This window comes from Syngnathus acus, chromosome 9 (genome assembly GCF_901709675.1).
Source record: "Syngnathus acus chromosome 9, fSynAcu1.2, whole genome shotgun sequence".
NCBI lineage: Eukaryota > Metazoa > Chordata > Actinopteri > Syngnathiformes > Syngnathidae > Syngnathus > Syngnathus acus.
This window is the reverse complement of record NC_051094.1, coordinates 4031029-4052734: the sequence shown is the minus strand read 5'-3', so window position 1 is coordinate 4052734 and position 21706 is coordinate 4031029. Positions and strand designations below refer to the sequence as shown.

Here is a 21706-nt window from a genome sequence, read left to right as displayed (position 1 = left end):
GATCAGACAGCACTGCCAAATTTTCTCTCTGATGTTCTCTTGGAGGCTCTTGTGTATTTTCTATGAATGAGTTTGATCACACATATTGTTCAGGTTCTGCTAAATATTCTGAGATGAGCAGTCCCGCAAGAAGTTCTATCCTAGGTACTAGTACACGTTGGACCAGTTGTTCTGTAGGATGTTTTATCTATCAGAGGTTTGGGAAGTGGTTCAAGTGTGAAGGTGACCTAGTGGCGGTCCGATCAGATGTTTTAGATGTTCCTTCAGAGGTTCTTCTATAATTCCCAGTGTGTCCCGCGATTTGCTCCGATTTCAACACGGATGCGTGGCGGGGCTCGTTCGGTCGTTCAACAGAAGCAGCTGTGGAAACAGCGGTGCAGACAGAAGAGAAGCAAAGGAGCTGGGAGGAATAACAGCAGGAAGGAGAGAAGGAAACGGCGGCGGGGGTGGACGAGCAGACGAGTAACGGGAGAGGAAGACGCCATGTTGGGAGGAAGACAACATGGTGGTCCTCAGACCGCCGCCATCAATCTGAAATTCACCTGGAAACCAAACAACTTTCACACTCTGCTCACGTGAACATTTTTGTGGTGAAACAACATCTGAGATCAATCTCAGGGGAACACACGTGAGCCCCGTTAGTGCGTGCGGTCACGTCACCTAGCCGCTAAATACATAGCACGTAGCATTGCATCTGTCAGAATTTCTACCTGGCATGTTGTCGGAGGTCCTTTCAATATTTCGATTCCAGCGAACGTTTTTGCGGCAAAGGTTCCGTCACTTGATTAGAGGTTCTTTTATAGGTTCTCCTGTAGTTCCCATCAGATCCTATCAGAGGTTCCATCAGATGATTTACTAGAGGTTCTTTCGTACCGTAGCTTTCTGGGAATTCCGTTAAATATTTCACAAGAGGTTTGTTCATCCCATAAGTTCTACTAAAGGTTTTGTCGCAGGATTTTTAGATTCTACAAGAGGTTTAATCAACAGTTTTAGGTCCTTTAGTAGATCCACATTAGGTTTTGTATCAGGTTCTACTACAGGTTTTGATTTCAGTTTTGAGGAGAGATTCTTTACACCTTATCTATTTCTGATTTCTTCGAGATTCCACCAGGCATTCTTAGAGGTATTATTAGTCAATCCGATAGTAGAACCTCCTGTAAAATCTCTTAGAATTCATACCACAAGTCTTTATGAGTTTCTTCAACATGTTCTCAATTTTGTCAAGGAGGAAAAAGGCACATAAATGCCGGTATGCGTCTCTTTCAGGCTTGTTCTGTTGGATGAACGTACACGTTGTGAAACGTCGCCCCCTAGCACACGATGTAAGCGTTGCACGCGAATGCTCGATCAGGCCTTAAGAGCCAGACGACGTCCGCTCACGCTTTTGTTGTATTTGGCCGTCGGCCCGTTTCAGCTCCGTCTGGGCCGGGGGCGCAGAGTAGCATTGTGGGAAGTCTGGGAATCGCCGAGGGAGGAAGCGCTGAGGTGTGAAGTGCACATCCATGACCAGCCGCAGACTTCAGGTCCCATTTACAAGTTCCAGCCACCCCCTTAACACTCAAAAAAAAAAAAAAAAAAAAAAAAAAGACCCAGACCAGCCTGCTGACTCAGGAGGAGGAGGAGGAGGAGGAAGAGGGATGCAGGGAGCACACACCTTACCTCCCTCTTCCCTCCCTCCCTCCCTTCCACGCTTCCTTGCTCCCTCACTTGCGTCTCCTCACTCAGCGGCAGCCTTGCACAACACAACAACACACACACATACACACACACACACGCACACACACACATACGCACACACATGCACACACACACACACACGAAGCGGCATCCTCAACACAAAGTCAGACGCCCTTGGACTGCAGCGGGGGAGGTGAGTGTGTGTCAATATGTAAAACCTGCGGTGTGCGTGTGTTTGTGTGTTTATGAGGCTCACCAGAGCCATGAAGTTGAGTGTGTGTGCGTGCATAAGCATGTTGCACCAGACCAAAACAAACCCACACTATTGTATTTTATGGGTGTGTGTTTTATGTGCAAGGAATTGGTGTTCCTTTGTTTTTTTTTTAATTAGAAGTTCTTTCAAAGGTTCCTTCAGAGGTTCTATCGCTGGTTCTCTTATGTTCTGTTAGAGGTTGCACAAGATGTTATTTGAGGTTCAATCATTGGTTCTCCTCCAGATTTATTAGAAGTTGTACATGAGATTTTATGGCAGTTTCTACCATACATTCTTTGAGAGGTTGCATTACTGTTTCTTTTCAGGGTTCTCCGATAGGGTCCATGAAACCCTCTACTGTAGCATAGTTTGATATATTTTAGTGGTTCCGCTAGAAGTTATATTAAAGGTTCTATCATGGATTACAAGTTCCATTGGAGGCTCTATCCTAGATTCTATTAGGTTTTATCGGAATTTCCATGAAACATTCTACAAAATGTTAGTTTGTCATTCCTACTCTGATGTTCATCAGAAGTTCCATCAAAGTTTTTTGGAGGTTTCTTTTATAGGTTCTATTCAGTCTTCTTAGAAATTCTATAAGGGGTGCCATAACTAGTTCTACTACAGTATAAGGTCCTTTAAAGTCCAGATGTTGTATTTGTTGTCAGCAGATATTTAGAGGTTCTCCCATGGATTCTCTCATATGGTCCATCAGATGTTGTTTTATAGCATGCGCCACCATAAGTTCTTTTCGAGGTCCTTCCAAGGTTTCATTAAGGGTTCTTTCTTAGATTGTTTCATGGATCCATCAGAAATTCCACCATTGGTGGTTTGAGCAACATTAGCCTGCATTGCCACCATGCTAGCAAAAACATTAGCTTGTGATGCCACATTGCTAACAACAACAACTTCAGCTCTTGTTAGTGCCACGCTAACACAAGATTAGCTTGAGTTGCTGTCACACTAATTTTACCTCATGTAGCTACCATGCTCACATTAGCACGTGTTGCCACCATGCTACTAACAGCTTGTGTAACCGTCATGCTCATATTACTACGCATTGCTGTGACTTAGTTTTGTTACGCTGGTGGTCATCCGGTTACAGTTAACTTGTTAGCTGGTGCAACATGCTTACACATGTGTGGATGCAGCTGATGATGTATAGATGTGTTTATGTGTGCGTGATAGTGTAAGTGCACATGCAATAGCTTGTGTGTTTGTGTGTGTGGATGTGTGTGTGTGTGTGTGTGTGTGTTGAGATTCCCAGTTTTACAATAACAAGACAGTGAGGGGCCCCTGGGGGCCGTTGACACTGTTTACTTTAGTCTTTGTGTGTGTGTGTGTCAAAGTCAAAGTCAAAGTCAAAGTCAGCTTTATTGTCAATCCCTTCATATGTCAAGACACACAAAGAAACCGAAATTCCGTTTCCTCCATCCCACGGTGACGAGACATACAAGTAGGCGACACAAAACAAAAACAAGAAGGCACAAACCATAAATAATAAATAATAAATAAAATAAAATGAGCGATGAATAAAAACAGACACTGTGTGTGCGTGTGCTTATGAGAATTTGTACAAGTGTGTGTTTGTGTGTCCGACGGACCGTCTGTGTGTTCACGTAAGTGTGTGTATAGATAGATGGAGAAAGGCGTAAAGCCATCATGTTAACAATAAGGGGAGCTCCCATTGACATTTGGCTAACTATAAGAGCTTTAGCTTATACAGACGTCACGCCAACAAAAACATTAGCTCACATTGGCATCACATTAGCACATGTTGCCACCATGCTAAAACAACATTAGCTCAAATTGTCGTCATGCTAATGGCAACTTGTTCTTTGACTCGCTTTGTCAGTCACGCTCACAACATTAGCACATGTAGCGGCCATGCTAACAAGAGATTCTGGTTTTCTTATAACTGATTCAATGTACTTCATTCAAGTCAAATTAGAATTAATTCACATATCTGATCTAAGAATTAATTTGTTTATATGATGTGTGGAAATTCGTTAATATGTATCGGAAGTGTAAAACCAAATTTGAAATAATCCACTTAATTTGATGTCTAAAAAAATGAAATAATCCACTCATTAACGGCTTCCACTTTGGCTTAGTTTGTTGTGCAAGAGTAAACAGAAGCAGAATTCACTTTCACTTTGACCGTGTTGTTGGCCAGTGACTTAAACATCAACTAGTTTTGCACTGGTTAGCTTGTCAATCATTCATCAATTGATTAGAAGTCCCATTGAACAGACCTGAACTTGTTTGCTTCGTAAAAATCGATCAACTCCATTTTAGCTCATATTCCTGTAACGCTAACAATTTTAGCTTGTGTTTCTGTCACGTTCGTAACAATAACTTATAAGTTGCATACTGACATGGTCACATGTTAGCAACATTAGCTTTCTTTTCCAATGTTTTAAACGTTGTTTTGGTGTCATGCTAACAGCATTATCTTAGATTTCCGTGATGCTAATAATAACATTGATGCAAAAGACTTAAGCTGGTGTTGCCGTCATGCTAACTTATGTTGCAATGACGCAAGCGTTGCTTTTGAGCTAACAACAGTTTGTATTTTGTCCACAAGGATGCGTGTGCGCTCCTGGGAGACGTTTATTGAGACGGGTGTGGTCCTGCTGACCGTCTTCATGCTGATGATGTCCATGGGACGCCTCACCACCACAGCTACTGCACCGCTGCAGGTCAAACAACCGCACCCATGTAGGGGTGACCCTCTCCACCCTTCTTGCTCCTTTCCCATCTACTTCTGAGTGTCCCGTTTTGTGTCTCTTATCTCTCCTTGCATTTCCTTTTGTCTCTCTGTGTTTCTCTTTAAGCACGTCGACCAATCGGGTGACAGCACTGGCAGGGTGTACCCCCCCCCCCCCCCCCCATGCCCTCACATTCCAGCAGCATGCTCGGGTTTGATTGCTGCTGCTTGCTGCACTCAGGGAATGTTTGGATAATGCAGCGTCAGCACTTTTGGGATGTTCACAGAAAAAACGTGTCTGACTGACTTCGAATTGGTTAACATACTCACTCAGGCAGAAAGGTCTTCTTTGGCTCTCTTCATTGACAGTCGTTCGCATGGTCCAAACACGTAGTGCTTCGAAAGTTCCTTGTTTCGCCCATTACCAGGAGCATGTAGGTGTAGGAATTTGTTGTTCCTGGAAACAAAGATTTCAATCAGGACTGTGTTCGAAGGCTCCTCTCGATATACATGGTGGACCTCATGGAAGTACAACACAAATCACCCAAGTTAAGTTGCATTTTTATCAAAACATTTGCTTTCATCTGTGTGTGTGCAGGACGAAAGCAGCGTGGCCTCCAACAGCCTGGAGGAGCTCCAGGTGACAGCGTTCTGGTGGGGCGAGTGGGCTAAGTGGACAGCGTGCACGCGAACCTGTGGCGGAGGCGTCAAGTCACAGGAGAGACACTGCCTCAAACAGAGGTCCCGAGAGACTCCCGTTTCTGACACCTCCCTTTTCTCATTTTTGTTGTTCACGTGTGTCTTTTGTGTCCAAAGAAAGAAAGTTCCCGCCTTCAAGGACAACGTGACCTGCTCGGGAACCTCCAAGAGATACCACCTGTGCAACACACAAGTTCGTAGATGAACACACACTCACATAGACACTCACACACATGGACTGACACACATCAGACAGACATCGTAAGTTTGTTGTTTGCGCTCTACAGGACTGTCCGGCCAGTGGACGAAGCTTCCGAGAAGAGCAGTGCTGGTCCTTCAACTCCCAGCTCTACAATGGCCGCAGCTACCAGTGGAAACCGCTCTACCCAGGTACCACAAATTCAGTCTTACTCTCATGGATGAGGGTGGTAAGCCACTGTTCCAGGCACGAAATTTCAATTTAGGTTTCAAACCAGAGTTTGAGTTAATTTCTGCAATGACGTCAGAACATTAGAGGTGACGTCCGCGTTAACGACAGAGTTGGCGAGAACGTTGACGTTCGCGCTGCGCTGTGTGTAGATGACTACGTGCACATCTCCAGCAACCCGTGCGACCTGCACTGCACGACCGCCGACGGTCAGCGGCAGCTGATGGTGGCGGCGCGCGACGGCACGTCTTGCAAGTACAGCAGCTACCGCGGTGTCTGCGTGGACGGTAAGTGTGAGGTGAGTCCACGCTCGGCCACTATTTCAAAGTAGGGTTTCTAGCCCTGGTTAAGGTGTCAAAGCAGTGAAATGATTATATGCATCGTGTGTTTATGTATAATTAGATGTTACTTGTGGTTTAAAAAATCCTCGTCTCTCAGCCGATCGGGTGCGATGGCGTTCTCTTCTCATCCAACACGCTGGACAAGTGTGGAGTTTGTCAGGGCGATGGCAGCAGCTGCAGCAGGGTCACCGGAAACTTCCGTCGTGGGGCCACCACGCTCGGTGAGTGCCGGCCGGTTGCTACCGTTGCCCGCTTGCCACCGTAACGTCACTGCCCGTTCACTGTCATCTTGCCACACTCTTCACCGTCGGCTCCCGCGATCACCGTTCACTCGTTTACTTGTTGCCGCAGGCTCGTCATCCCCAAATTACAAGTGCCGCCCCTCCACTGACACTCAATCCCTGTCACCACCTGATTCCCACTGCAACCCGGTCTGTGGTGTTGCAAACTGGCCCTCACCACCCAGTCCACCTCTGTCCCTTCCGCCGGCCAGTCCCCCCCAATCTCTTCCACCGCCGATTTCGCGCTGCCCACCCAGGCCGTTAATCTCTGTGTTCTTTCTTCTGATTTCCAGGTTACGCCTTCATCACGCAAATCCCCGAAGGATCATGGGACATCCAGGTCATCGAGAGGAAAAAGTCAGCCGACGTTCTTGGTCAGTGATTGACTGTCAGTTCCTTTTCTCAGACAAAGAGCAAAAGAAAAAGACAAACCTGCTTTCTCTTTCCAGCCGTTACCGACCAGGCGGGCAATTTTTTTTTTAACGGCGCTTACAAAGTGGACAGCCCTCAGAACTTCCACGTGGCGGGCACAATCTTCAAGTACCGCCGCCCCATGGACATCTACGAAACGGGCATTGAGTACATCGTCGCCAAGGGGCCCCTGGACCAGCCGGTCAACATATTGGTACCCAAAGATGCATGTCTGGGCTTAGGGTTTCTAATGAGAGGTAGTAGTTTCTCAAATGACAAAGTTGACATCGATTCACAAGGTTTCAGATTTGGGTGCTCATACCAAAAAAAAAAAAAGGGTTTAAAGCCAGGATTAGTGTCAGGTATCAAGCCAGAGTTAAGATTTTAAATTAGGATTTAAAACATTCTTTACAGTTTCAAATTAAGATTTCAAGACAAGTTTAGGGTTTCAAACTAGATCTTCAATTATGGTTGGGGATTTTGAGTTTGTCATGAGGGTACTCTGGCAAGGGTTAAGGTTTCAAATTAGGGTTTCAAGCCTTGGCGTGTCCTTTAGGTATGGAACCAGAATGGCCGCACGCCATACATCACGTACGAGTACACGGTCCTGAGAGATTCCCTGCCACCTGTGCCGCCTCCGCCCATCTACACGGGCGCCGACAGCTCGGTAGAGGCCGGTCCCCTGCCGGCGCCCAACGCCAGTCGCTACCAGCAGACACCCACCGAGGGGCATATAGAAGACGACGCCCAGCAGGAGACCAATGAAGTCTATGAGGAGACCGCACAAATACATTGTGACACGGAGACACACTTCATAGGTATAGACACATAGTCGTACTCCTTGTCCGAATTGCTCTTATAACTTGCATATTCTCGCTTTAACACTTTCCTTTCTGGCCCACTAGGGGGGAACAGTAGCCAGATGGGAATAACCGCCAACCCGATACCCACCGACGTGCCCCTGGACCCGGAGGCAGACGCCCCTAACCTCATCTGGAGGGTTCTTCTGGAAGGACGTGTGGGCCCAGATGAGCTGCTCATCAACATTTCCACCAATCAACTGCTGGATACGGAAGGAGACAACTTGTTCTCGGCCGAAGCAGAACCCGACGGCCTGCTTGAACGCAACCAGACCCTGCAGTTCACGCTTGGTCGTAGGCGCAATGACAGCAGCGCAGACGTTTCATACCACAACAAGACGCTGCACGTCGTGGGCAGGGGCGGTGGCCGCTCCAACAGAACCAGGTAATGCAACAGAAGTAGGTCGCACAACAGGCAGAACAAAAGAACCAACAAAAAGGGGCTGCGACAATCAAACTAGGTTTTAAAACAGAAACATTTAATAAAACCAATAGAATATGGTTACTAAAACACAGACCAACTACACAGTCCAACAGAACCAGGTAATACAATACAACTAAAAGAACACACAACAAACAGAAAGGTTTTGCTTGTCAGTCAAAAAAAAACAAAAGGGAAACAACAGATTGAACATCACAAAACTAATCAAACCAGGTCCTACAACAGAACCAGGTAACACAAGCAACCAAAATGGGTACAACGCGACACATTGAACCAGTTACACCAGTTACAAAAAAAAATAAAATAGGAAATACAACACCGCCAACAAAACCAGACAACACAAGTTAATCAACAGAACCCGGTAACACACACCAATTGACAGTACCAGGTAACAACATAACTAAGTACACAAGAAAACCAGGTGCTCCAACAGAACTAGGTACCAGTAAAGGGCCATGTTCTACAACAGAACCAGGTATTGAAAGAGGACAGATTACTGAAACACAACCAAGCACCACGATCAACCCAACAGAGTGAGGGCCCAGAACATACCTAAGTGCTGGAACAGATTCAATGAACACAATATAACCAGGTACTGCAATACAACCAGATACTAGCCAAAAACTGAGCCCAATGAAACTAAATTAGTTAGAACAACAGAAACAAGTATTTTGACAAAAATAGCTAACACCATAGACCTTGGTAATAGGGTAGAACTTAGTACAGGAACAAAGCAAGGTATCGCAATCGAACCAGTTAGTATGACAGAACAAAGAATTGAAACCAGACCCAAGTAGCAAAAGAGAAGCTGAATCTGAATTTTTATAGACGTCCTTGGGTTCTGTTTCGATACGTGCGGGAGGTAAAGTCCGTAGGCTTGTAAATTTCAATGTTCTGTTCCACAGGGGGAATCCAAGGATCTACCAGAAAAACCTGAAGCTAAGTCCAGCTGATATGTACCGCTGGAAGCTTTCCTCCCAAGAGCCCTGTAGCATGACCTGCTCCATTGGTACAGTCTCATCTTGGGCCGCTGCATTCGAGCAAATCTCGCCCAGTACCTTCTCAATATGTCTTCTTCTATTACTGCTGATCTCTTTCAGGCGTGTCCAGGTCCTTTGTCACGTGCATCCGCTATGATGGCGTGGAGGTGCACGATATGTACTGTGACGCGCTGACCCGACCCGAACCGGTCCACGACTTCTGCATTGGGCGGGAGTGTCAACCTAGGTACGCTACTGACAAAAGATTCAGGTGCTACAAGAGAACCTGGTACTGCAATAGAACCTGGTACCACAACACAACTAGGTAGCACAACAGACCCAAGTATTGAACACTTTTTAAACTCAAACCAAACAAGGACCCATGACGCATGAACAAAATACTATAGCAGAACCTGGCACTATAACACAATAAAATCTATTGTCTAGGTTATAGGTTACAAGGTTCTAATGTGTTTTAGGTTCACAAATTTCCCCCCAAAGCCCAATCATCTCCCATTTTGGGAGAAGTGTACGTGGACCCGCAAAAAGAGCGATGGGCCGTAATGTAGGTGGATGCGGTTCCTCTCAGGTGGGAGGCCAGCAGCTGGAGTGAGTGCTCGCGGACCTGCGGCGAGGGATTCCAGTTCCGGCAGGTCCGATGCTGGAAGATGCTGTCGCCCGGCTTGGACAGCTCTGTCTATAGTGACCTGTGTACCGTGGCTGACCTGGAGAGACCCATAGAGAGGCGACCCTGCAAGAGCCCCGCCTGTGGCCCGCAGTGGGAGGTGGCCGAGTGGACGGAGGTACGGTGCTATCTATAATGTCTCATGCGCTGTTCACAATCTTTCTCAGCTTTAGATCTTGAAATAAATAGACATTAAAGAAAATGGGCTAGTCTGTGGTCTCGGTTTTCTCTCTCTCAATAGTTAGGTTTCTGTGGCCTTATTAGGTGTTTAAATATCGCAGGGCATTTACAAGACTAACCCCCAAAAAGACACTAACAAGGACTAACTAGGACTTACTAACTAAAGACTATGCTAACACAGTGTTCTGCCAAGTGTGGCCGAAGAGATCAGGTGACCCGGGATGTCCGCTGCTCCGATGAAAGCCGCCCGTGTGACCCCATGACCAAACCGCCCAGCGTCAAGAACTGCACGGGTCCACCCTGCGAACGCCACTGGACTGTGTCTGAGTGGGGCCCCGTGAGTGCAAGTCACAACATGGAATCGTCAAGCGAAAAGCACGCCATTGCGTGACATTCACTTCATTCTGCCGTAGTGCTCGGGCCCGTGCCCGCACGGGAGGATGGTGCGCCACGTTTACTGCAAGGCCCCCGAGGGCCGAGTTGTGGCCGAGGCCCAGTGCCCCAGCGACGAGAAGCCGCTCGCTGTCCAGCCCTGTGGGGAGAGGGATTGCCCCGCCCACTGGCTTAATCAGGACTGGGAAAAGGTGAGCCTTGCTGAGAGATGAATGCGTGTGAAACCTACACGTAACGTTTGTATAACTTGTGTGGAGAAATCGGCATGTAACGCGTCTACTGTGTGCAGTGTAATACCACTTGCGGCCGTGGCGTCAAACGGAGGATCGTCCAGTGCGTGGGCATCAGCGGCGGTAAGTTCCTAGTCTTTGACGAGGAGGCGTGCGGCGCCGACGAGAGGCCCGAAGATGAGAGCACCTGCTTCGAGCGGCCCTGCTTCAAGTGGTACACCACACCCTGGTCCGAGGTACACGTGTAACTTTGTAATGGGGACAACAGGTGTTTTGTCTGGCACGTTCGTGCTGCGTGAAATTGTTGCGCAACGTACATATAATGCACATGTGTAACGTGTTTGTAAAATATAACCCGGGTGTCCCCAGTGCACCAAGACATGCGGGGTGGGCGTGAGGATGCGTGACGTCAAGTGTTACCAGGACCGCGAGCTGGTGCGAGGGTGCGATCCACTCACCAAACCCGTGGCCAAGCAGACGTGCAGTCTCCAGCCGTGTCCCACCGAGCCTCCAGGTCGGTCCGTCGGAACAATATAACATCATTTGAAGGAAATGCCATTGTGTTTGAGTACCACCGTATCGATTGCTTGTGTACGTGTCTGTCGGTGTTCAGATGAAAGCTGCCAGGACCGGCCCACTACCAACTGCCTGCTGGCCCTCAAGGTCAACCTGTGCAGTCACTGGTACTACAGCAAGGCCTGCTGCCACTCTTGCCGTTCACTGCGACCGCCCGTGTCCTAAAAACCCGAACCCCACACCTCCCCTCGCTCGTGCATGTGGACTTTCTTCATCAGGAAGCTCGAGTGCAACGTTTACAAAAAAGGTTTTGCTGTCGGGCATCCTCACCATTTCTTTGGGATCCTGCCCTCATCTTTTGACAACATCCCTCCCTTCTCCCTTCTTAATCCCAGCATTCATCACTCTGTCCCGTCATCCTTGCTTCTTTTCTTGCTCTGTCCATCATTCCCTTGCACTTGGTCTCTTTATAGTAACCCAGTCTATCTTTCCCGCCCACGCGTGTGTCTTTCAACCTTAAATGAGCCTTTACACTTGAACCAGAACAATGATGATGAAGTACCAAGATGAAGCTCTTCCTGTGGCCTGAAAGCAAACGGCGTGCGACAATCTTCTAATCCGTTAAATCTTATTTAACGGTAACAGCGAGTGAAATGCGCACGCCGAGCTATTTATTAGTTATTGCACGTTACAATTTTTTTTTTTTTTTTTACGTTAGCGTGACCGCCTGACGTTTTTCCGTCGGGTCCCATAAAAACAAAAAACAAAAAAAAAAGACGATGGACAGAGGAGGCGAGACTCCTGACACTTGCAATGTATTCAGACGAGTTTAACTTCCTGTCTTTGATACAAATATAACGGATACCTCTTTGTATGATGCATGGACAGACAATGTTGAAAATAAAGTCAACAAAATGTACAGTTCTCTCTGCCTGGCTTTTCATGTTTACACTCTGCATCACCGGGTTACATTGTAGGCGTCACTGTGTAGGACATTGGAGGTGAAATTACAACGTGGTGGATTAACAACAGGCATCAGGTATCATAAAATATTTATTAAAAACATCAATTTTTTTTCTGAGGAGGGGGTGGTAAGTTCATATTTATTGTATTGTCTCTGGGTATAAAATGCAATTTTTCCTTGACGCCTCAACGTCTTAGATTGTAAATGGTATCACATTAGCATTTTGTATTTTTTAAAGTGTTACAATGTGTATAATATTAACGTTGGTCAATCATTTCAGGTGTGTGACATGGTGTGACGTCAGAGTTCATTTACACATACGATACACACGTTGCTATGCTAGAATAAAACAGCTATTCATATAAGAAACACTTAATAATGGAGTCGATATTCTCATGGGCCTTTCCAAAAGAACCACCGAGGTTATATTGGGTTCAAATTGAGCCATTAAAAAAAAAAGAAAAAGAAAAAAGAGAGATTCAACTTCTGCTGCTGCTTTCATTCGTTTCATGTTATTTTTTACGATTAACGATATAGCAGGTCAAATTCACCCTTATTCAGATTTTATTTTCAAAGTATTAAACTTGTTTACTTGCCTTACTCATTTTTCACTTAATTTCACTCAACTTTTTTTTTTTCTTTACATTTATTTTGCATGGTGTTGACCCGTGAACAACATTGCTAAGAAAGGAACATACAAGGAAGGTTAAAAGGTGACCTCACCCCCCTTGTAACAAGCTGTGATGTCAATAAAGGTTTGGTGAATTGAGAGTTTTGTCCAAGTCAGGTGGCAGGCAGACATCCAGCATGGCGGCATGGGAAAGTACGAGAGGCCGTCAGGGACAAAATTTAGGATTACTGCTCACACGCAGTGCGAAACACTCATATAATGGTCTCAAATACTCAGGAATGCGCTTGAGTGTTGTGATCGCGTGAAAGAGAGTATTTCATTGATGTGTGTTGGAGAGAAATTGGTCTATGTTTTATACGTATTTGAGTGCCCCCCCCCAAAAAAAATCTGTTGTGACTGAGAATGGTTTAGTCGTCTGTGTGAGCAAACTGAAGCGTATGCGAGCATTTCCCAAAATCCCAGTCGTGCGCGAGAGCGTTTCCGATGCATGTGAGAGGTAATCCTGAACGATGCCACCGCCGAGCTATCGAAAGAAAGCCCTCAGTATCGTGTTGGTGGTCCATCGACGCCCCCTACACGTCGGTGCTGACGCTGCGCGTGACCCCCTCTCGCGTAGCCATTGAGCGGATGAGGTCCAGCTTGCGGTAGAAGCCGGTCAGGTCGGGAGCGGGGGTGGGCATCTCCAGGTCCTGGTGCACGCTGCGGTAGCCGCAGCCCCCTCGGGCCCCGTTGCAGAGCCGCTCCGGGTGGTGCAGGTAGAAGGGCAGCGTGCAGCGGGCGCAGGCCGGACAGAAGCCGTGCGCCCGCTGGCATCGGCGCAGGGGCGGCGGTGGCGTGAAGCTGGCGGGCCCGTTGGCCTCCGTCAGGAAGGTGGGCGTGTACGTCTCAGGTTCGTCGCTGTAACGCTCCGGGGTGGGCGGCGTTGGGGGGGCCGACAGAGCCAGGGGGTGCAAAGGTGACATGGTGGACAGCTCCGGTTCCTCCTCCTCCTCCCCCTTGGCGGACTCCTCCCTCTTACAGCAGTAGTACTGAAAGGGGGGAGGCATCTTACGCTCAGTGCCCGAGGCTTCGCTCGATTAATCGGTTGGCCCAATCATCGACTTTATCGAAACTCAGCAGGCTTTTTGTGAAAGTGTCTAAGAAGTGGGTCAGTTACGGTGTATCGCGGTGGTAATTAGCATGAGCCGCATCGCGCTGCAGTTTGTCATAAAATGAGCGAATAGACTGGAGCCAGCAGACGTACCTGCAATCTACATAAACACAGCACAGCGACAATGGTGAGTAAGATGACGGCAGCCAGAATTCCACCTGCGATGACCACTGTCCCGGCTGACATTCGAAAGGCTCTCCATCAACAGCCTGCAGGGGGCGTGGTCGTGAGCATCCACACAGTCAGCACGCAAGGAAGGAAGAAGAGAAAAAAAAGAAGAGGACGAGGTTTCATCCGAGTCCTTTCGGGATTCTTGGAATGTTTGGGGGGAGTGGCAAGAGGTGCCATCACGCCGTATGCTAACGTGTTAGCCACGGCAAGGCGTGCTTCATTAGTCGCATGTTTAATGCAGGGCGTCTGCATAAAAAAACAGCACTTTAACATTCCCCTGCTGCAAATCCTCAACTCTTTTCTCATGTATATTTCTTTAATGTCTATTTGTAATATTACACTTTGCCTGGAGCGGATGGGCCACAGCTAAGTGGATCCTAACGTATTGTGTCTCACTCAGTCAATACTACGTCATCTCACGAATAAGATAATACAAATGAATACACGCTGAACTGGTTGCCAGCCAATCGCAAGGCACACAATATCTTGCACGAATCTTCACAATAATTCATTAAATGGCGCCAAATCTTACTATTTCAGTAACATCTTTTTATCTCACTAATATTGCAGCAGTATGTCACCAATAAATTACGTTTCTCTCACGAATATATTGCCAATATTTTGCTATTATTTCATTCATATGTCGCAAACACATGGCTACTTTCTCACTTTTCTCTTAACAAGAGCTTCATATTTTGCTACTATCTAATTAGTAATTAATTAGATGAATGAATTCTAATTTCTAAAAAGACCATTTCTCACTATTTACAATTCCATTACTTTATTCATCATTTAAATGAAATTATATTCTTATTCATTTATCATTTTATTACTTTACAATTTTATTACTAGCTCACAATATGAATGACCTGCATTTCATCAATATCTCGCAAATAGCTCCGCAAGATCGGACTGATCATCTCAAAACCATCACAAATTTCCCTTTAATATCATAATCATATCCGACCATCTCATTAATATCGCACTAATCGTCTCAGTCATAAAAGAATCATCTTTTACATGCTGCCGCTTCATTTTGCCATCCAATAATCCAGCATCATCATCTTGCCATCATCATCATCATCAATCCATCCATCCATGGCCCCGCTTCTTCTTTTAATCATGTATGTCAAGTATGTCACGGTCAACCAATGAAGCGTCTCTAAAGTGTGACGTCACTTTGAGGTGTTGTTGACTGTTAAATCGCATTCAAGCAGCACACGCACAAAGACCGAGATCTTACCCATCACTTTGGTACTGGTCCCGCTTTGCAAATGAACGCAAGTACACCAGGAGTGGGAAAAAGTGAGTAAGTGCGTCAGAGGGAAAAAAAGAAATAAACACATACCCAACAAAAAAAAACAAAAAAGTCAGCAAACTTGTTTGATTCCCTTCCAGAACATTCTCTACAAACACTGGAAGGTAGTCCAGTTGGGATGAGAACCTCCTGCAGGGAGAAAAGAGCCTCTAGTGACACGGCCACTCCGCTCCGGTCTGTTGCCGCGGCGGCGCGCACACACACGTCCGAGCGGCGCCGCACTGGCCGTGTGTGTGCGTGCCTTGAATGCGTCACGTCACAGCTGAGCAGCAGGACGATCGTGGACCTCCATCCTTCACCTCACCTTGCTCTACTTTGATGAGCCAAAGTCAATGTCGGAAGGTTTGCTTGATTCATCTCATGACAATCTCAATCATATTTTATTATTAATCTTAACAATATATCTCGCATATATCCCATTTACAAGCTCACTCGTACCTTGGTAACATCTCGCCTCTAAAAGCTCTGAGCGATTATATCCCGAATACCTTGCAAATATTATCCCATCGAAATCCCAGTAATATCTCATAACCTCTCACTAATATCGCACATCGACAATACCACACCTATTGTCAGTAATATGTCTATCAACCTCACTGATATCTCATGGCCATAAATCAATACCTCACTAATCATCTCTCACTTATCGCCGATCGAAAAAAATCTTCACAGTATCTCGCGCAAATCTCATTCAATAATATCAATTCCTCACCAACATCCGACTGATTTCTTGACACCGATCTCACGTACCGTGCTTTATCTCGCAAAATCTCATCTCGCAAATGCCTCGCTAACATCTCACTCTCAAGGAGGTCTCGCTCATATTTCGGAATATTTTCCACATATCACTGTATGTAAAAAAAAAAGGGCAGAACAAGTAGAAGTAGAAAATGCTTCAGGTGGTAAATAATTCAAAGGTGGAAGCAAGCTGAGATTTCAGTGTCTTGTGCAGACAAGAGTGTGTAATATTCATGAGAGCCTTACTTTTACTCCTTTTACCCCCGTGCGCACACGCACGTGCACGCACACTCAGCACTCGACCCACACAGCACTCACCAGTGTCACAACTACATTGACGCAATGTCCATGATCTACTCAGATGAATGAGGAAAATACAAATCATTACAAATCTTGCCATGTGACATGCGGTCCTGGCAGATCCACACATCCTGAAGGTTGTATCCATAAACGCACTGAATTGTCTCTTGAAGATTCATTTCGGGTCCTCTGCTTGATGAGACCAAATTTGATCGTGGATCCAGTTATTCTTTCAACGTTACCTACACGGATGTTTTTTGAGACCTACATATGCTCTGGTTCTCAGATGACCTCCGTCTAGCTCCTCGAGCTGCTGAAACTATGTTCTTAAGTCGAGCCAAGTCTTGTTCTTTTGGGTTCTAATGCCTGTGACACTCGGGGTTGGAACGCTGATCATAGTGAAAGCTCTCCAGCTGGTGACACTTTGGATTTCAAGACAATTTCACTTTGGATTAACCGTTCATGAGACTTGTGTTGACCATATGAAACTGTTAAAGACGATCTCATTCGGGGTTCTGGTGCTACTGATGTTCTGGGTTCTAGCGCTGACTCCACTCAAGGCAGTCTGAATGCTGCTTTCAATCTTTCGCTGGTCGCAATGTGTGCTAGAGTAAATCAAAGATGATACTTTGAGGTTCTGGAGCAATTGACCTTAATTGCACCCAAAGGTTCTGACGTAGTAATCTGAAGTTAATTCTAAAACTGCGCTCTTATTGGGTTTTGAAGCAAATGCCATTAGGTTTTCTAGAACAAGGCGCTGGAGACAAAGGTTCCACATCTAACGTCACTCTGGGTTTTGGAAAAAGAGCTCCCTGTTCTGGTTTGAATGTGGTTCCCAAGACAGTGAGCCTATGAATGGCTCATCAACTTGACGAATTGTGAGCTTGTCGTAGGCGACCGCGTCATGTTTGGCTCAACGAGGCGGAGGAACGTGCCGAGGGAACGTTTGTTCATCTTGTTGTCGACAAGCATCTTTGTCGACTTGGATTCCTTTCACGCTGCTTGAAACTTCACGAGGGAACACACACACAGACTAAGACTTGCAACCCAAATCCGAGAGGAGGCGATGACAAAAAGGATTCTTATCCCTTCCATTCTGAAGGTTCAAGATCTCTCATCTCGCAACAACATTCTGTTGATGAAGCTGAACGTTTTTTGAGCTCATGACACTCTGGGTTCTAACCAGAGTCGTCTTGACCCGGAGACACACCGGTTGCGTTTTCTTGTTGGTTGATAATATGTTTCCAGTATCACACGATTATGATGATGATCCCCCTCCAGAGTGACTGTAACGGTGACTCCCTGACAAAGCCAACGCGAGGCTTTATGCCAGGGAGCGAGGGCGAGCATCTCCGTGAATCTCTTGAATAATGCAAACATCTCCATTTGAAGACTCTCCAACACTCTGACCCCACTTTTGGAGAAAAGCTCTCTTTTTTTCCTCTCCAGGCAGAATATTCCGGCTCATCTTCAGTGAAGCGCACGGGAAAAGAGCGTCGCCGCATGAGGAGGCTTTTACGTGGGGAGGGGCTTGAAAGCTCGCCGTCTCCCGCTGCCATCTTCACGTGGCGGCCTCTAACCCCGCCGCAGCCGAGAAGCGCCGACGTCCGAGCGCCTTCCGAGTCATTCCGGGCAAAAACGTTTAGCGGTTCCTTTCGTTGTCTGTTATGCTAATTTGGCCTTGTGAATATTCAGTGCCGGCCGGCTGTTAACGTGTCGGGCATCGCTTGGGAGAAGATCTTGGCGTCGTCTTATATACGAGTCATGGTTTTAGCAATGTCTGGTTTGGGACATCTTGTTTGATTTGGGACATCATGTCACAGATCTCTCATAAGGAACTTCCTTTAGGGACATCTCGTTGGGGTTGTCATATACGGGACATGTCCAGTTTCTTTATATACGTCTCACATCTACTTGTACACGTCTCAACTTTGAATGTCTCAATGAGGATATTGTCTCGTTAGGGGCATCTTGTTCACCTTGTCTGGACACCTCATGGCCATCTTCTATGGGACACCGCATGCTAATTGAGCCTCATGAATATTAAATGCCAACTGTTAGCGGTTAGGGACATTAGCATGTTGATGTCGGTGGCATTTATTACTCCTCGGAAGCGAGGCTGGCAGGTGGGTCAGACAACCAGGGGGTGACACCTGGTCCCTCAACGCCGCCAACCCCCCTGCTGGCGCTAGCCAGGTCAAAAGGTGCACAAGGACAAAGGAGACACCCAAGCAATGGTGGATGGCATATCAAAGATGAGGAAAAAGCTAAAGAAAAGATCAACTAATACCAGGGATGTCTTGGGACCGTGACGTTTTGCTAAGGACATCTTCTTCGTCATTACTTTCATGAGGGATGTCTCATACGAGACATTTCTACAACCTTGGTAGGTATCCTCTCAGAAAGCAGGCGTGTGTAACATGCGACGTCTCATCAGCCGCATTTCACACAAGACACTTCATTCGAGCAGTCTTCAGACTTTGCTGCCCCGGAATGGAGGCAGGAACGTATTCATTCCTAGTTTTCGCAAGCGTTAGCACCAGCCAACGAGCGGGAAGGAGCGGGATGGGCTGCCGTGCGATGACAGGTGACGTGAAGATCAGTGTGCGCGAGCAAACGCGCTCGTGCATTTTTCATACGGCGGTCGCCAGCTTCTTCCTGCGCTCCACTCGCCTGGCAGGGAATGTTGGGAATATCAAGAGGATGATTCACTGCCGTCTTGGAACGCAAGTTGACATCCACGTGATCCTCACATCGTTTAACAAAACATGTAGGGCAACTCCAGCTCGTATGGGATGTCTGGTAGCGGGACATTTTTGGGGTGTATTTGACACAATGTCAGGTTTCCTCTTTGTGCCTTCTTCATGATGGACGTCATTATGTGGGTGCTGCTCAGTGTTTAGAATGAGACACCACAATTGAATCAAATGCGAAGTAAAGAACAAAGTGACAAACTATGCTGCCAAAACTCAGGCCATTCCGAAATGTTACTTAAAGCACTGATTCAAATTTATTATTTGCACTTGATTGTATTCCATGAAAATAATTTGTAAAATCACATGTTTTGATTGGTAATTCTTTGCTACTGGGCATTAGTTTTTGTATTTTCACAGTTTCATGGAAATTTGACATTAATTTCATGCAATTTAATTTATTTCTTTTTTATGTCGAGAAAAAGAGTTTCAGAATTGTCCTATCCTGATTTTGTTTGCACTGGTCGATCTTTTAAACAGAGTCAAAGTACAGCTGCAGCTCAGACTATATTTGTGTGTGCCGCCTATTGCCAGTAGCAGACACGCTTGAATTGATGGTGAGTGCATCTCCTTGTCGTCCTTGTTTTTGTTCCTCTATGCGATTTGACGCTCTTCTCGTCATTCCTGCGTTGTTGCTCGACATCCTTTGATGCCTTCCTCAATATTATCCGCTTGTCTCGTTTAAGAACAAAACAAGATGGCCAAGCTGTGGGTTCCTTTTCTGCTGTTGGCCTCGATGCACCTGACCTCGTGCGCGAGCATTGACAACTGCGATCAACAGCCAAGCTCAAGCGGTAACCAGTAGTTCTCAAACTAGGTTCCCCAGGGATCAAATAAACACGACATGGTTCAAATGTAGCCCTTGAACATTTAGGGGCGCATGTGAGTAGTACTTTTTATGAATTGGCATTAGGATTACAAGGGGTCCTTGCCAAAAAAAACTGCTCCCCGACTCCAAAAAGTATCAGAACCCCTGCCTTAAACATCACATAAACACAAGATGCTTTCAAATTGACAACATGGTGACATGGTGCGTGTGTGTGTTGATTCCAAGGTTCAAGTTTCGACAAGTATTCCATTTGCACCGCAAGAAGGATTGCCAAGTGGGCTGACAAAACGTTGACAGACTCCTCGCCTCACTGACAGTTTTCTTCTTTCCTTCACTAAACAGCTCCAGCTAACCTCCATCCCGCCTCGGAAAACAAGTATCCAGAACAGCCCCCCCAAAAAACAGCTCTGAGCCCGTCATCTGACTTTTGGAAAGAAGCACGGGATGCCCCGTCGGCAGACTTTGATGAAACAAACTTGGAATGGGAGCGGTGGGACGGCACCATCCCTGATGGCGCCGTGTCCATCTACAACTCATATTCCAGCCGCGTAGATTACATATGCAAAGTGAGCTGCCATTCGGGCTACTACGACTCCACGCTCAGCACCGCTGCCTGCGCCTACACCGCCAATGGGGCGGGGTACACCGCCGAGCAGTTTGACATGCTGGTCAACAAAGACGAATTTGAGATTCTGCGGTGGAAAAACGGCTACGGTGGCTCAGTGACGCCCAATTCTATTAAGACCTGCGTCAACGAAGATACGTACGTGGGGAAGAACGAGTATGGACTGGGAGAAGTGAAAGTCAGCGAAAAGGTATTCTACTTACCCTGGGGTGGAAGTCATTATTGGTACAATGATTACCAGGTCCTGGAGACTATGAAAGACGTTAAGAGAGAGCACCTGATGGAAGTCAAATACCATACAGAGGGCATCACGCCCATTGAGTATCCCCCTGAGGTCTTGAACAAGGCCACATTAGTAAATAGTGAGTGCAAGCCCATTAAGAATGAGATCACCCTAACCAAGACTGTTGCAACAACACGAAAGTGGGACATTAACTTCTCCGTCACGGTGGGAGTCGGCATCACCATCGAGACGGGAATCCCCTTCATAGTCAAAGGGAACATTGACTTCAAGGCCGCCTTCACTTATAGGTTAACCAAAGAGACTACCTATACTGACACCACCACCCACACTCTGACGCTGGAAACTCGGGTGCCCCCCGGCCACTCGTGTACCGTCAAAATGCAGGGCAAGAAATACGGATTGGATATCCCGTACACGGCACGCCTCAAACGCGTTTACCGCAACGGTGAGACCAAGTGGACTACCGTCACCGGGACCTTCAAGGGACTCCAGATCTCGGAGGTTGAAGCTGAAATGGAACGCTGTGAATTATTGCCAGATGTCAAGCCTTGTTAAGACCTTCCATTATTTGTGAAACTGAAATAAAAATAACATTCACACAAGAATGCTTCTGCTTTTATTCAAGTCATGGACAGATCTATCCATCTGCCCACCCTGGACAGGTAAAGGTAAAAGGTTAAGACCCAATAATTGTCACACACACGTCTGGGTGTGGCGAAATTTGTCCTCTGCATTTAACCCATCCCCGAGGGGAGCAGTGAGCAGCAGCGGTGCCGCGCTCGGGAATCATTTGGTGATCTAACCCCCCAATTCCAACGCTTAATGCCGAGTGCGAAGCAGGGAGGCAATGGGTCCCATTTTTATAGTCTTTGGTATGACCCGGCCGGGGTTTGAACCC

At 46.7% G+C, this 21706-nt stretch overlaps 4 protein-coding genes and 1 long non-coding RNA gene across 7 annotated transcripts in view; 3 read left to right on the top strand and 2 right to left on the bottom strand.

Annotated features, from left to right (window-relative positions):
- mymk (myomaker, myoblast fusion factor) overlaps positions 1 to 21706 on the bottom strand; it is a 37644-nt gene that overhangs the window by 6035 nt on the left and 9903 nt on the right. Inside the window, exon 2 of the mRNA XM_037259163.1 lies at positions 4971 to 5097. The gene's annotated coding sequence lies outside the window, so the exon portion shown is untranslated. The remainder of the gene's footprint in view (positions 1 to 4970; positions 5098 to 21706) is intronic.
- adamtsl2 (ADAMTS-like 2) lies at positions 1434 to 11842 on the top strand. The gene is made up of 19 exons (XM_037258957.1): positions 1434 to 1870; positions 4518 to 4632; positions 5239 to 5381; positions 5457 to 5532; positions 5627 to 5729; positions 5919 to 6064; positions 6205 to 6328; positions 6682 to 6762; positions 6838 to 7013; positions 7356 to 7617; positions 7705 to 8044; positions 9007 to 9110; positions 9202 to 9328; positions 9671 to 9884; positions 10128 to 10283; positions 10360 to 10530; positions 10629 to 10805; positions 10939 to 11083; positions 11183 to 11842. The coding sequence occupies exons 1-19, from the start codon at positions 1503 to 1505 to the stop codon at positions 11308 to 11310; spliced, it is 3156 nt and encodes a 1051-aa protein (XP_037114852.1). The 5' UTR covers positions 1434 to 1502; the 3' UTR covers positions 11311 to 11842.
- Positions 11843 to 15552, bottom strand: LOC119127296 (protein FAM163B). 2 transcript variants are annotated; one of them, XM_037259207.1, is made up of 3 exons: positions 15245 to 15552; positions 13924 to 14039; positions 11843 to 13708 (listed from the first exon to the last, which is right to left on the bottom strand). In XM_037259207.1, the coding sequence occupies exons 2-3, from the start codon at positions 14014 to 14016 to the stop codon at positions 13253 to 13255; spliced, it is 549 nt and encodes a 182-aa protein (XP_037115102.1). In that variant the 5' UTR covers positions 14017 to 14039; positions 15245 to 15552; the 3' UTR covers positions 11843 to 13252. The 2 variants fall into 2 exon arrangements, with proteins under 2 accessions (XP_037115102.1, XP_037115103.1); XM_037259208.1 differs by lacking the exon at positions 15245 to 15552 and having other exon boundaries at positions 13924 to 14125.
- LOC119127342 lies at positions 13724 to 14532 on the top strand. The gene is made up of 2 exons (XR_005098814.1): positions 13724 to 13957; positions 14039 to 14532. It is a non-coding gene; the product is annotated as an uncharacterized LOC119127342 (long non-coding RNA).
- LOC119127239 (natterin-3-like) lies at positions 19553 to 21413 on the top strand. Of its 2 annotated transcripts, XM_037259119.1 has the most exons (4): positions 19553 to 19667; positions 19797 to 19904; positions 20282 to 21055; positions 21086 to 21413. In XM_037259119.1, the coding sequence occupies exons 2-4, from the start codon at positions 19808 to 19810 to the stop codon at positions 21361 to 21363; spliced, it is 1149 nt and encodes a 382-aa protein (XP_037115014.1). In that variant the 5' UTR covers positions 19553 to 19667; positions 19797 to 19807; the 3' UTR covers positions 21364 to 21413. The 2 variants fall into 2 exon arrangements, with proteins under 2 accessions (XP_037115014.1, XP_037115013.1); XM_037259118.1 differs by having other exon boundaries at positions 20282 to 21413.

Excerpts from the sequence above, each read along its gene's own strand:
- LOC119127239 (XM_037259118.1), top strand. The coding sequence starts at position 19,808 with ATGGCCAAGCTGTGGGTTCCTTTTCTGCTGTTGGCCTCGATGCACCTG. Across the intron at positions 19,905-20,281 it reads TCAACAGCCAAGCTCAAGCG|CTCCAGCTAACCTCCATCCC; the intron begins GTAACCAGTAGT and ends TTCACTAAACAG.
- LOC119127296 (XM_037259207.1), bottom strand. The coding sequence starts at position 14,016 with ATGTCAGCCGGGACAGTGGTCATCGCAGGTGGAATTCTGGCTGCCGTC. Across the intron at positions 13,709-13,923 it reads TGTGTTTATGTAGATTGCAG|TACTACTGCTGTAAGAGGGA; the intron begins GTACGTCTGCTG and ends CCCCCCTTTCAG.
- adamtsl2 (XM_037258957.1), top strand. The coding sequence starts at position 1,503 with ATGACCAGCCGCAGACTTCAGGTCCCATTTACAAGTTCCAGCCACCCC. Across the intron at positions 5,382-5,456 it reads AGACACTGCCTCAAACAGAG|AAAGAAAGTTCCCGCCTTCA; the intron begins GTCCCGAGAGAC and ends TTGTGTCCAAAG. Across the intron at positions 5,730-5,918 it reads GTGGAAACCGCTCTACCCAG|ATGACTACGTGCACATCTCC; the intron begins GTACCACAAATT and ends CGCTGTGTGTAG.